The sequence below is a fragment of the Artemia franciscana genome, chromosome 21 (assembly GCF_032884065.1).
Source record: "Artemia franciscana chromosome 21, ASM3288406v1, whole genome shotgun sequence".
Classification (NCBI taxonomy): Eukaryota; Metazoa; Arthropoda; class Branchiopoda; order Anostraca; family Artemiidae; genus Artemia; species Artemia franciscana.
The window spans coordinates 7,809,082-7,823,457 of NC_088883.1; the positions used below are offsets into that span (position 1 = coordinate 7,809,082).

General features: G+C 34.1%; 1 protein-coding gene across 2 annotated transcripts in view; it reads left to right on the forward strand.

The window, feature by feature from the left end:
• The window catches only part of LOC136041082 (vitellogenin receptor Yl-like), a gene marked incomplete at its 3' end in the record, with an annotated part of 238,165 nt that overhangs the window by 178,405 nt on the left and 45,384 nt on the right, over nucleotides 1-14,376 (forward strand). For both annotated transcript variants that reach the window (XM_065725635.1, XM_065725636.1), the window contains 3 exon segments: nucleotides 1,133-1,379; nucleotides 4,084-4,304; nucleotides 9,128-9,238. In XM_065725635.1, coding sequence (XP_065581707.1) covers nucleotides 1,133-1,379; nucleotides 4,084-4,304; nucleotides 9,128-9,238 — 579 coding nt within the window.

Below are 14,376 nucleotides of genomic sequence, written 5' to 3' on the forward strand. Positions count from 1 at the left end.
ATCTTAGAGGAGAGAGGGATTTTCCATATGTGCATATATAGAATATTGCTAAGAAAGTACTTTCTTCTTTATTTTTACTTTTAAATTTCTTGGGATCATACATGTAAGGTGTATTTTTAATATTATCAGTATTGCTCAATGTTACCAAGCTAATTTAATGTTGCTTTTACCTTAATAGCATCTACGTGGCAATAGATTTGTGTGCACATATATCCAGTTAAACATATGATTTCATTCAAAACCAGCCCGGAATTCTCGGAAAGTAGATAAATTATTCTGTTTTTCAGCTATATTGATTTATTATCTCATAAATTTGATAGAGTTGGGTAGGGTGGTTAACCAAATTGGGTACTTAACTAAGAATTGAAACAAATATATTTATTGTGGCGTTTTGGTAAAAGCCAATTCTTTTATTTTGTGTTTTTGCAAAATAAAGATAATAAAAACGAGAATACAGAAATAAATGGAACTAACATTTTTTGGGGTGTGCTGGGGGGGGGGGGGGGTTATAACTGCAATGGTAAAACTGGATTGTCCTTATTTTATTATCTTCAAAGAGGAACGAGTCTCCTCATTCATTGGTTTCTCATAGACAGTTTGAATTCCCCTTAAGTAAATAGTGACAATAACCCTAATAATTCTGCCTATCTGCGTGCCTATCCTCTACCACCGTATTATCCGTTTTTTTCGTTGATTTTGTGTGTGCATTTGTTTTTCTCTTTGTGTTTTCTTTTTTATATTTATTCTTACTCCACCATATTTACTTTATGTATCGTGTGGGTGAAAAATATAATAAATAAATAAATAAATATTCAAAATGACTGTCAAGTAGTTTTAAGGGGATACCAAAATAAAATACTGGAGGTTCTCGTTATATGCTGCCGCATATTTGAGCCTGCTTTCCTTTACCCAGGGGTCAAATGCAGCGGGCTTCGATCCCTGCTGCAGCAAGGTTGGGCGATAAGTTTGCTACTTGTCCCTGTAAAAATATTCAGCAACTCATAGTTAAAAAAAGAAACGCGCTAAAAAAAAAAACTCGTACATGAGAAAAAATCGCCATTTCTTGCTGACTCACTAATATTAACTATATGAAATAAAATGATAAGAACTTTTTTTCATATTATAATTCTAGTTGCAACCACACGCTCCTATAAGACGTTCATTCACCCTGATTGTCCTCAAGAAACAACCTTGTGTCATGACAAACTGTCATGCGTTCACGATGCAAACATTTGTGATGGAGAAGAAGACTGTGATGATGGGTCTGATGAACTTGATTGTGAAAATAACCCTCATCATAAACATGGTGATCTCAGCTGTCCCCAGGGGACCTTTTCATGCTACAGAGGATTCCTGGAATGCATCCCAATGGCTGCCCTGTAAGTAACCTTTAAAGTTATTCCTACCATATCTGCTCCCTCCTAATTCAGTATTTTGAACGGCAGATTTCTGGCTTCTATGTCGTGTTTCCAGAATGCCAGAATTTTAAAATTTTTCTCATACTTCCCCGGAAACTTATTTTATATCTTGAACAGCTGATTTCTTGTTTTTATGCAATACTTCCACCGTTCCCATTTTTTTCGAGGTTATCGTGTGTTTCCTCGAAAAATTATTTCGTATCTTGGACGGTGTATTTCTAGCTCATATGCGGTGCTTCCACTGTTCCCGTTTTTTTTTGGGTTATCCAGTCTTTCCTCCGAAAATGATTTCATATGTTTTATGGTGGATTCTTGGTCCCTATGCACTGCTTCCACTATCCTTGAACTTTTTGAAACTTTCCCGTGTTCCCTTCGAAACTAAGTTTATGTCTTGAAAAAGTGATTTTTAGTTCTTAGGCCGTGCTGCCACTATCCCTGAATTTTTAGAATTTCTCGTTCTACCCTGGGAAAAACAGTTTCTCCGAAATCTTCTAAAAAGAAAAATTAATTTCAAGGAAAACTAGCTAATTTAATTTTGTACGTTAACTTCTGGATATATTTCAGAGAACCCATTGTTCTTTTAAATAAACACAGCAAATCCTGTGAAATTTGCGGATAGTTGAAGCACTCCTCCTTTTTTGGTTGTCAAATCTACACTGAGATTGAACCTTCCATTTCTGGTGAGTATTTACAATTGCTCCATCATGCAGATTGTACGCGACTCCATTTCGGAAACTTCTAACAAAGATCTAACAGCCTAAAGTCGACGACTTGCTTTCTGATTCACCAAAATTTCTAAAATCGCTTCCTGAGACAAAAAATATCGCTTTTCAGAAATTTTGAACTCTCCCGAGTCTCTTCTTGTAATTAAAGGTTAAGGGTCAGTTGAATTTGAATGTAAATCTCTATATTCAAAAGAGTGTACACCGAAAGTTTTTCCCACTAGACAGTGTCCTTAGAAGCGTTCCCTTTTGTGCATATAGTTGCAGTGCTCTTAATAGTAATTTGGTGGAATCCTGTCAATTTCAGCATTTATGCTGACATAGCTCCCAGCCCTGTAAATAACAATCAACTGTTTTTACTATGAATTAAGGATGGTTTCATTACGCCATATATTAGTGAATAATATGTAAAATATATCCAAAAAAATGCAATTTTTTGCCAAAAACTTCCTTTTGGCTGTTGAAGAGAAAGAACTTTCAACTGATAATGATATTGGAAGTAGTTCTTTCCCTTTTTAGATTTCCCCCCTTTTTTACTTTGTTTTAGCAATTTTTTTTCTGACCTTCACATTGTTAATTTATATACATATATATATATATATATATATATATATATATATATATATATATATATATATATATATATATATATATATATATTTCTACCGTACTATTTAAATTGTCTAGCTTTGTGGAGACTCATTTAGCTTTGCTGCTCCGATGTCGACCTTTCAATATTTTTTAAGTTGGCTTTAATTTGTTTGACGGAAGTTTATATCACTTGGGTTTTTTTTGTTTCTTTACTCTCAATAAAGGAATCCATTTTATCCTTTTTAGATTTCTCCTTTTCATTGTATTTTGACATTCGTTTGCAATCACTTTCTTACATATGTTCATTAGTAATCCTTCAGGGTCTAGTAAAAATAATTGTAACATTTAATCCCGCTTGCATCTAAATGTTTTGTGTGTGCTTCTTTTTATGAATTGAAGAATCCACCTCCCCCAATATTTGATATTCAGATTTTCCCTGAACTCCCCCAACACGCAAGAAGGACACTCCCAACAAGGATTTGAATTGGGTCAGGAATCAGAATTAGAACTACACGTAAATTATACCTCACTTTCTACCGCGTTTTATTCAAATTATTTTACATCGTACTTGGTAACATCGAAGTATGGGGATTCCCTAGAGATTTGTAATAGAAAATTTTGGCCTGAAAATGTATCTTCTCGTTTTGATCTTCAACCCAAGCTAATCCTACTTCAAACTGTTTAGCACTTACATATCCCTTTTTTTTTCTTTGTTTTTTTCTTTCGCTGCTAATGGGGCACTGGAACATCGTAGAGAGCCGTTTAAGGACTTATTTAAAAGCTGGAGCTCACATATGCGTGCTTTTTAGAAAAACATTAGCTCAAATTCGTCTTAATGTTTTGTATTATGGTTGGTTTCCACGGACCAGATTATTATCTATTAGCTGAATTTTCACTATAAAACTCCATTGACCCCTACCTGACCCTGACTCCTCTCCCTTATTGACGGCTAACTTAAAGCATTCACCTAAAACAATAAGCGATCAGATATGCTTTTTGACGTTTTTTTTTTTTACTCCGTTCTCGTGGGAAAAAATTCTCCACTGTAAGCACAGTCTGCACTTCGTTCGTAAATATTCTCCACTGTAAGCACAGTCTGCACTTCGTTCGTAAATATTCTCCACTGTAAGCACAGTCTGCACTTCGTTCGTAAATATTCTCCACTGTAAGCACAGTCTGCACTTCGTTCGTAAATATTCTCCACTGTAAGCACAGTCTGCACTTCGTTCGTAAATATTCTCCACTGTAAGCACAGTCTGCACTTCGTTCGTAAATATTCTCCACTGTAAGCACAGTCTGCACTTCGTTCGTAAATATTCTCCACTGTAAGCACAGTCTGCACTTCATTTCAGGTGCAACTGTTCTGCTGAATGTTCTCAAGGTGAAGATGAGCTCCATTGTCCCCCTACCAGCTGTGAGAACAATTCTGAAGGGGACCACTATTTCTCGTGTCCAGGAAGAGACTCGACTTACCACATCCCCCCTCAATGGGTTTGCGATGGGGAGTATGACTGCAGTGATGGGTATGATGAAGGTCATGGGTTTTGCAACTCAACTTATGAACACCATCATGGTAAGGAAAATTAACGGAACATCTCATACATTTTTAATTTATCACTTGTCATATTTTTGAACTACTGAAGTGAGTAAACATTCTATATTCTATAAGCTCTAAAAAATTATCTGAACATATAGAGAGAAAGCGATCAAAAATGGGGTTTTTAAAGGCCAAACGAAAATACTGAAGAAAACACATAAAACGAATATTTCGAGAGAAAAACCGCCTCTCTTCTTCAGCGTGAACACAATAATATAATCAAGGAAAAAGCAAAAACTAACGTAGAAAGTACAACAAAACCAGCTAAAACAAATGAAAAAAACGCCAAAAATTAAAGATAAATAAAATTCAATTAAAGACCAAAAACTATAAGAATTAAATCAAATACCTAAATATTTTTAATTGTTTGGCGGTTTTTTCAGACTTCGAGTCCTTTGCAGTACCTTGGGCATGAGAATAAAAGGATTTTTGCCGACTGGGCCCATTTTAGGTCTATTGGTGCCTGAAAACAGTGCTTTTTAAAGATTATCTTTTGTTTGTTTTAGGATAATAGTCTTAAGGATAGTACCGCATTTTCGTCAGTGTTGCCATGCTGAACCTTAAAAACAAATCCGAAAAACTAATCGGTCAGATTTAAAAACGCTGTTCGTCTGTAAAACGACAAATTTTAACAACTTGTACACAACCGAAGACAATTAAGCCTTCGAATGAAGCTGCACTTCTTAAGCTGTCTGGTACTATTGGTTTTTGTCTTATTTTTACTGATTTTCACCCCATATCTTTTTTTTCTTTTTCCTTTTTTGACACCTGCCGCTACCAGAAACTGCATAGCTCCATATGGACGAAGTCTTGTGTATAAAAAGTTGATATCCTGACTGTACCAACTAATTTGAGATTTTTATGGCTTTGTAACTTAAAACAAATCAAAAAATCACAATTAATTTTCATACTACGAGCAAATTTATATTATTTGGTGTATCTCAAAATTTACTTTTAGTGTAATAAGTTAAAGCCAGGGTGTCAAAAGCTGCGCCTTATGGGCTGTTAGTGGCCTAGATGGTTTAAATATGACCTATAATATAAACCAATTTTGTTTTTTAATGTTGAATTGTTGGATTAAATTCATTAACGTACCAAAGACAGTAAAAATGAAAAGTAATTTTTGAATCGGTTAAGTAGAAACTGACACAATGCTGTGTATTTTAATTTTATATTTTCAATCATTTAATTTAATTTAATTTTAATTTTTTTTAATTATTTAATTTATATTTATATTTTAATTTTCAATTTAATTTTCTATTAAAAATGTTCAAGTGCAGTTTTTGGGCGTAGCTGGCATCTAATTACAAAGAGAATAAACGTGGGGAAGAACCAGTAAAAAACTAAGCTAAAAACACGTGACGTCAAATTGCTTAAAAGGTGTAGGTAAAACTGTACTTGTCCTACACAATTAGGCTTTTTGTCTTACGCAAAAAGGTTATTAATATTTGAATTTTTATAAACGAAACGGCGTTATCAAATTTACCTAGTTAGTTTTGCTTATCTATTTGCTCTGTTCAACATGTAAACACTAATGTCGAAAATGTGGTACTGCCCTTTGAACTTTATTATTTAAAAAAAAAAATATTAGAGAATCGTGGTTTACAGGTATGAATAAACCTAAGATCGGTCCAAGGTAAGGAAAAAGAATATATTTTAATGCCGTTGATTTTTAAGTTAAGAATTTATAATTAAACAGATACAACATGGGATGACTCTACAAGCATATGCTTGTCCCTGGATTTCCTGGCCTTTCATCTAGGTTTTATTCAGCACATTCAAGCATCTAATATAAATAATGATGCTGGTTAGCCAAATGTTTTAATACGAAACATAACATATACGAACTCAATTAATACTTACTACAACTACCTTATACAAATAAAATACATTTGAAGATCACCATATGTCCAGATACGGGGGGATTAACCGCTTACCCTATAGGAGGTATACATGGATAACGAATATCAAATTAGACCAATAGATAAGTATTTCCAAGGTTTATTCAATTCTAATCCGTTGGAGGGGTTGGGGCTTTGCGAATTAAGATTTTTCATTTTGGGGTAGAGGGGTATCAATAGAATGCATAAATTGAATTGTTTTTGTCATTTTCTAGAGGAGGGAAGGGGTCCTTCTTTTTATCCTGGGGAAACTTCAAAATAGTACCGCAATCCTCTTGTATTCAGGCATGGTTTTTGGCCAATAGTCAGAAATGGTACAATCACTTGGATCCAATATTTACTTGCCTTAGTTGAGGCTAAAGGATGGCAAGTTATCGCAACTTTTGATGCGCTATTATAATCTAATGTTACTGAATGCTATCAAAATAAATATGTCTTGTAGTTTTTTCAATGTTCGCACTACGACAAGTAAGTATTTAATTAAATTCTGGGCTGAATTTCAGAATGCAATTGAATAAAAAAAGTATTACCTTCAAAAAAGTTTGACACCCTCAATTGGATAATTTATGGTATTCAGAATTGTTCATCCATTTTTAAAATTAATTTTCCTTTGTTCATGTTCCAAACACTTATAAAAATATTAGCTTTACAAATCAAACAGTTCGTGGTAACGAACTGTAGTAAGGAGCAACTCGGCTCAATAGTAACCAAAAATCCAAAAAATGGAATTTTGAAATTTTGATAACAATAGTTACATCAAAAGAATCGTATTTTAATGCTGATTTTAAATATATAAGCTTCATTAAGTTTGGTCTTACCTGTCAAAAGTTACGAGCCTAAGAAAATTTGTCTTATTTTAGAAAATAGGGGGAAAATACCCCCTAAAAGTAACAGAATCTTAATTTGAAATAACACCATCAGATTCAGCGTATCAGAGAACCTTACTGTAGAAGTTTCAAGCTCCTATCTACAAAAATATGGAATTTTTTGTTTTTTGCCAGAAGACAGATCACGGATGTGTGTTTATTTATTAGTTTTTTTTTTTTTTTCGTCTTTTTTTTCAGGGGTGATCGTATCGATCCAGTGGCCCTAGAATGTCGTGAGAAGGTTGGTTCTAATTGAAACTAAAAGTTCTAGTGCCCTTTTTAAGTGAACGAAAAAATTGAATGGCACACAGTCCCCGGGGGAGGGACTGCAAGTTACAAACTTTAACCATTGCTTACATATAGTAATGGTTACTATGAACTGTACAGACATTTTCAGGGGACTTTTTCGCGTTGGGGTGGGGGTGACTCGGGGGAGGGGGAGGGGGCTACGGGGGAGGATCCATCCATGGAGGAATTTATCATGAGGGAAGAGAATTTCCTTGAAGGGAGTGCAGGATTTTCTGGTATTAATTACAAAAACAAAGAAAAAATAAATACATTTTTTCAACTGTAAGTAATGACCAGCATTAAAACTAAAAACAAACATAAAATGTTACATATACAAGGGGGTTCGTCTCCTCTACGATACCTTGTTCTTTACGCTAAAGCATTTTTAGTAATTTCAGCTATTTATATTACGGCCTTTGTGATTCGGGGGTTATTCTTATAGATTTGGGACAAAATTCAAGCTTTAGTGTAAAGAGCAAGGTATTGACGAAATTTAAATTACGTTTTATTTATTCTTTTGCGGTGAGCCAAAATCAAAACATGCATTAATTCAAAAACGATCAGAAATTAAATAAAAAAGAACAAGTTTTTTTAACTGCAAGTAAGGAGCGACACTAAAACTTAAAACGAACAGAAATTATTCCGTATATGAAAGGGGTTGTCCCCTCCTCAACACCTTGCTTTTTACGCTAAACTGTTTTTATTTTTTTAGACAATAGAGTTGTGACAAAGAGTCAACCTTTAGCGTAAAGAGTGGGGCGTTGAGAATGGGACAACCCCATTCTTATACAGAATAATTTGTGTTCGTTTTAAGCTTTAATGTTGCTCCTTACTTGCAGTTAAAAAGACTTGTGTTTTTTTTTATTTAATTTCTTTTAAGGATTGAACTGTTTAAATCCTTTTTTGTATATTTAAGAACTTGATCTTAAAATGGGAGTAATTTCCTTTTATGACCTTTTTGGGCGAATTATAATGTATATGACCAAGCTGAACTGGATAGGGCCAAGTGAATCTTAGGATTAAAATGAAAAATAAATTTGATAAATTCATGTGAGCTTTTAGACAGAACATGAGGTTTTTTGTCACCTTTGGGGTGCAAACAATTTGCAGTAACTCCGATTGAAAGTGACGTGATTACGTAAAGAAGGTGATTGACCTTATGTAGTAGTAGTAGTAGTAGACAGGTTTAATTGCAAAAACTTGACAGCTGTCGCTGATTTGTGTTTTTCTTTACAACATATACAAAATCAAGCTACACTTGTAAATATAAATAAAACTATAAATATTAACTCTTATTATACATTTTGACGAAAACCGGGACGAAAGAATTACCATATCGGTTTGTTCTTGCTTTAACGGGAACTAACTTATCTTGCTTTCTCGTTCTTGATGGTAGAGGTTGATCAGGTAGAATGTCACAGTGCTGAGATTTAGAAAGCAAGTACTTTCCGAAACTCATTATCAGAGTTTCGTACCGGTTTTGGAGTGACGGCAGTCCTAGCACTTCCAGAGCCTTTTCATAGGGGATGTCACGGCGGCCCTAGATGATCGATACCGCTCGCTTCTGAACCGATTCAAGCTCCTGACAAAGATACACTGTTCTCAGTGCTGAGGGCACCCAAACAGGACATGCATATTCCAGAATGGGGCGGACATACGCTTATCGTCATTCTTTATTTAATAACGGACGTTATGGACGTTTTTGTTTTATTAAAACGTGATTAAGTGTAGTTTCATCACGCAGGTTGTCCCCGCAGCTTTTTTGAATGCAGGAATGGCAATTGCATACCAAATTCCAGTGTTTGTGACAAGACACCTGACTGTGCTGACGGATCAGATGAAGGATGGGGGTGTGGTAAGTTGAATCTTAATTCCTACTAAAGTATTGCTGCTGTTTGATTTGAGAATATGATGAAAAATATAATAAGAGTATAAATCTTATCTCTTCAGGATTGCTTGCTCAATACTGATTCATTTTTTTCTGAATCTTGATCTGTCAATAATAATTCATCGTCGTTAATTCATTTTATTTTGTATATTAAGTATGTGTTACTGAAACATTAATGAGCCTGAACCTGAAATAAATGAAACTGGTCTGTCAATTATTTCTACCAAAAGTTGAAGAAAATGGTGATACATTTGAACTGTTTATATACATTTGTGATTAAGATAGTATTAGAGAAACAAATGATTCAAAATTGGAGTGAGCAAATAAGAAATCAGAAATATTGAAGTTTTATAAGGATGTTAAGGTCGTTTATGGGCAGGAGTTCTACTTTAAGCTGAATTTACCAGCTAGATATTTAACATTGTAGATGCTGCTCATGGGTAACTGCCTGCCAATTAGTGCAAGATTTGAAAAATATTCTTAAGTAAGATGTTCCAATGAAGACAGGATATACTTGTCCGCTTTGGAGGGTTAAAGAAGATGTTTTACTGCATTGCTTAAGCTGGTACCTGGGGCTCTCTACGATAAGGGAAGGACTATTTGGAAATAATAAGTTGATACTTCCAAGTGTCTTAAATAGTACGTCGCCTCAGTTTATCTGTAGAGTAGCAATGCATCTGGAAATAACAAAAAAAAAATAAAATAAAATAAAATCTCGGTACAAAGTACCGAGATGTTTTGTTTGTGTCTTTTTCCGAGTGTTAAGTGTTCTTTTCACTGACCTTTTTTCAAGTATTAAGTACTAATATTAGGTTAATGCGGTGTTTCATCTATACGTTTTATGATGATCACTGATCAAAGTTTATGTTATTTGTGTCTTTCGTTTATGTTATTTTACTGTGTTCATGGCTGTATATTTGGCTTTAAAATACACTTATCTATAGTCTCTAAAATGTGCATAAATTTGTTCATAATTTACGTGCATAAGTTCTTGATTCATTATGCAATAAAATATAAGCAATAGAAATTAGTAGAAGAACTTAGTACTACTGCTCATGAGTTTTTTCTCTTCCTTCTTAATAACATGAATTAATTGTGTAATCAATATTAATATTATTAGTCACATATACGGGTGCATTAATAGGGACTTATACCACACTTTTCTCGTACAATGTGGACCAATGGCAACGCATAAAATTTAGACCTTTCAAAGGGAATAGACCTTTCAAATTAGAAAGGTCTAAGTTAGTCTTAATAAGACTAACTTAGATTATTAAGACTTAGATTATCAATACTTAGATTATTAATACTTAGATTATTAATAATTAGATTATTAATACATAGATTATAACTTAGATTATTAATAAGACTAACTAATTATTAATTAATAATTAGAAAGGTCTAAGAAGGTCTAAGTTAGTCTTAGACCTTTCAAAGTATAGTCTAAGACTGCTGGAATTGAAGTTACAATGCAGTTGAAGTTTGATAAAAGTAAGTGTTCATCCTAATGTATCAAGGGGGGTGAAGTAACTAAGTTAAATCTTTCTACCTAATTTTATTGAACGGTAAAAATATTTTTACTAATTTTTGGTCGAAAGAATTATTACCATAACTTTAATAAAGAATTATTGCCATATTAGTATTTCTGGTAACTGTTTCTTTGACTGATCTTAATAGTAAATGTGATTTTGAAAAAAAAAATTACATAAATTTTGTAAAAGAGCCTGAAATAACTCGAAAATGGTGTTGGGTTGAAACCGAAAGGACACCATTAGAATTTTCACTGTCGAAAACCCTATCCAGGAAACTTAGAGCCCCCCACCCCTCCTGCCTTAAACAGCAAGGAAACTCGCTTTTTTGCATGGGTAGCACTTTCATTACACAATAAAAATTTTCCATGATTAAATCTTTCTATTAAACTTTTAATTCTTTGGTAAAGTCTGTTAAGGGGCAGTAGCCATGTTTGTGACACTTCAGTGGTTAGACTACACACTCGTAAAATGACTCATCGACAGGTAAGTACTATTACTACTACGAACAACAGCGCCAAGCCACATGAGCCCAATACAGCTGCGCATGCTCCTCCATCCCAAAATTAAATATGACCTACTAAAGGCTAAAACAAATGGCTTGGACCCAACCTTTTCATACAACGTGGGCTGATGAAAAAATATAGGTTTTAGACAGTAAAATTTTTTTAATGAGTAAAAAACTCATTACTGGAGTTCATAGGTATTACTTTTGTTATATAGCTTTAATAATTGAAACATCTAATAATAATTTACAATGATAATAATAATAACTATTCAAATACGAATATATATTAAGGAGATAAAAAATAAGCAAAATCTTTTTTTTATTAGAAAAACGATGCTTTGAGGAGAATGACGATAACAACACTCATAATTTAGTGAGAAATAGAACATTCAAGATAGGAACACATTGAAATACCAACGCTCTTAATAAATACCTCAGTTTCACAAAGGCTATGGTGACAACACTTTTAATTTATTAGACAAAACATTTGAGGGAAAACATCAATTCTATCGTCGCAGAAATTGATCATACGGCTGATCTATTTCATAAAGACGTCATTCGTCTTATGACATCATCGATTTAAAAAAAATCGCTATGAATAGATATTCATAACGACGTCAATCCACATGCTTCCGGACAATATACCTGTTTCTATACCATAATGGGATTCCTCGGAAATGTGAATTACTATGTAGGTGTGTTCTATATCTAACCAGAATTAAATTGTTTTGATTTTTATTAATCGAGTAGAGAATGATGCTGCTAAGTTACACATATCAAAACTCATTGTATAGTTATAGACAGCTCCATCATGGGGCTGCCTATACGGCAGCTCTTCTGCGAAATCTCTAATTATACAGCTCCATGAAAGCTTGGCCAAATGAATTGCAATATTAGTGTGTTCTATCTTTCACCCGAACTAACTTGTTTTGATTTTTATTTTTTGCTGGAGATGCTTAATCGAAAAGTATATCACTTTGCTAAATTTTAGAGGTAAATGTGTAGGCTACGAGATTCCATAACTGACATTGGGACAGGCTGAACATGCTATTCAATTTTTTTATGCTGTTTTCAAATATAGTAATCAATCCAGTCGTCAAACGAATCTATAAAACTAAAGAAAATTAAAACAGTTAAATTCTTACTCTTAATATGCTGGATTCCTTTATCTATCTATATATATAAAAATAAGTTGTCTGTGGATCTGTGGATCGTGGATCAGGTGACGTCATGAAATTAGTTGCCATCATTTTTGCTTTGAAGGTGACGTCATTCAAGTTATATAAGACATATGTTCGCGTAGAATTCTATTAATGTTTAAGTTTACAATGACTGATGAAGATGCTCAAAGAGTCTATGCCAAAAAACTTGCTGCTGATAGAGAAAGTCAGAAAAGAAAGCGTGCCGAGGAATCAAAAGAACAGCAAGGAAACAGGCTTGAGGCTAAAGAACGCAAAACCGCGCAGTTAGATGAAGATCCACCTGGACAGCGAGAGTCAAAACATATTAAAACTGAAAATGATAGCGATGATGATTGGGTTTGGGATTTTGACTTGGATAAGGTCATCAATGACTACCAGATTTTAGTTAAAAAAACAAAGGTTCGGCGATATGTATTTCATAGTGAAGCTGAAAAATAAAGAAGAAAAAGAAAACTGAAAAAAGAAAAAAGAGAAATTACAGACTGGGATACCGGGACACAAATGACGACCGGGACACAGGGAATATAAATGGAGACCAGGACACAGGTATTTAAGAATATCGTTCAAAGACAAATTTTTAATTGTAAGAAGACCGTTGAAAGAGAAATTTCTAATTGTAAAATGACTGAAAAACCTACAATGGCAACGGTACCACCATCGAAGTAGATAACCAGTGGGTTTACGGCCAACCTACCATCTTCAAAGATACCACGATAGGAAGACTCTACACCGTTCACCCCAATCAACATGAATGCTTCTTTCTACGCCTGCTTTTGGTGAATGTACCCGGTCCGACATCCTTTGAGTATTTGAGAACTGTAAACGGTACTATACATGACACTTACCGTAGTGCATGCCAAGCTCTGAATTTATTGGAGAATGACCAACACTGGGATAACTGCATCAATGACGCGTGCGAAACGTCAACCCCAAGTCAAATTCGTACACTTGCTCTCCATCAGCTCCTACAGAGTTATGGGAAAAATATAAGTCAAAAATGTCCGAAGATATACTCCATCGAAAACAGTTAGAGACGTCAGAAATGACTTTTGATTTTACATCAGAAATTTATAACGACACTTTAGTTATTATAGAAGATTTGTGCGTACGTATGGCAAACAAACCTCTTCAGGATTTGGGAATGCCTTCACCTAACCGTATCGCTGCTGTTTCGACATGTGTAGAATTGGATCGTGAACAAAGTTACAGTACGAGTGATCTATTGTCGTATGTACAAAATAACATTTACAAGTTAACGTCGGAACAAAAAGACATTTATGATACGATAGACTCAATTTCAGGACGTATACAACTACCTGCTGATTTCTGTAGTTTAGTGACGTCCAAAAATGAATTGATTGAAAAAGTATTTCCGAATATTCTAAAAAATTATAAAAATAATAAATGGCTTTTAGTTATTATAGAAGATTTGTGCGTACGTATGGCAAACAAACCTCTTCAGGATTTGGGAATGCCTTCACCTAACCGTATCGCTGCTGTTTCGACATGTGTAGAATTGGATCGTGAACAAAGTTACAGTACGAGTGATCTATTGTCGTATGTACAAAATAACATTTACAAGTTAACGTCGGAACAAAAAGACATTTATGATACGATAGACTCAATTTCAGGACGTATACAACTACCTGCTGATTTCTGTAGTTTAGTGACGTCCAAAAATGAATTGATTGAAAAAGTATTTCCGAATATTCTAAAAAATTATAAAAATAATAAATGGCTAAGTGAAAGAGCAATTCTCGCCCCCAAAAATATAGACGTCCACGAAATCAACAATATTGTTTTGACCAAGATTCGAGACAAGGCAGTCCTTTGCAAGTCAGTCGACACAGTTTTGGAACCAAATGA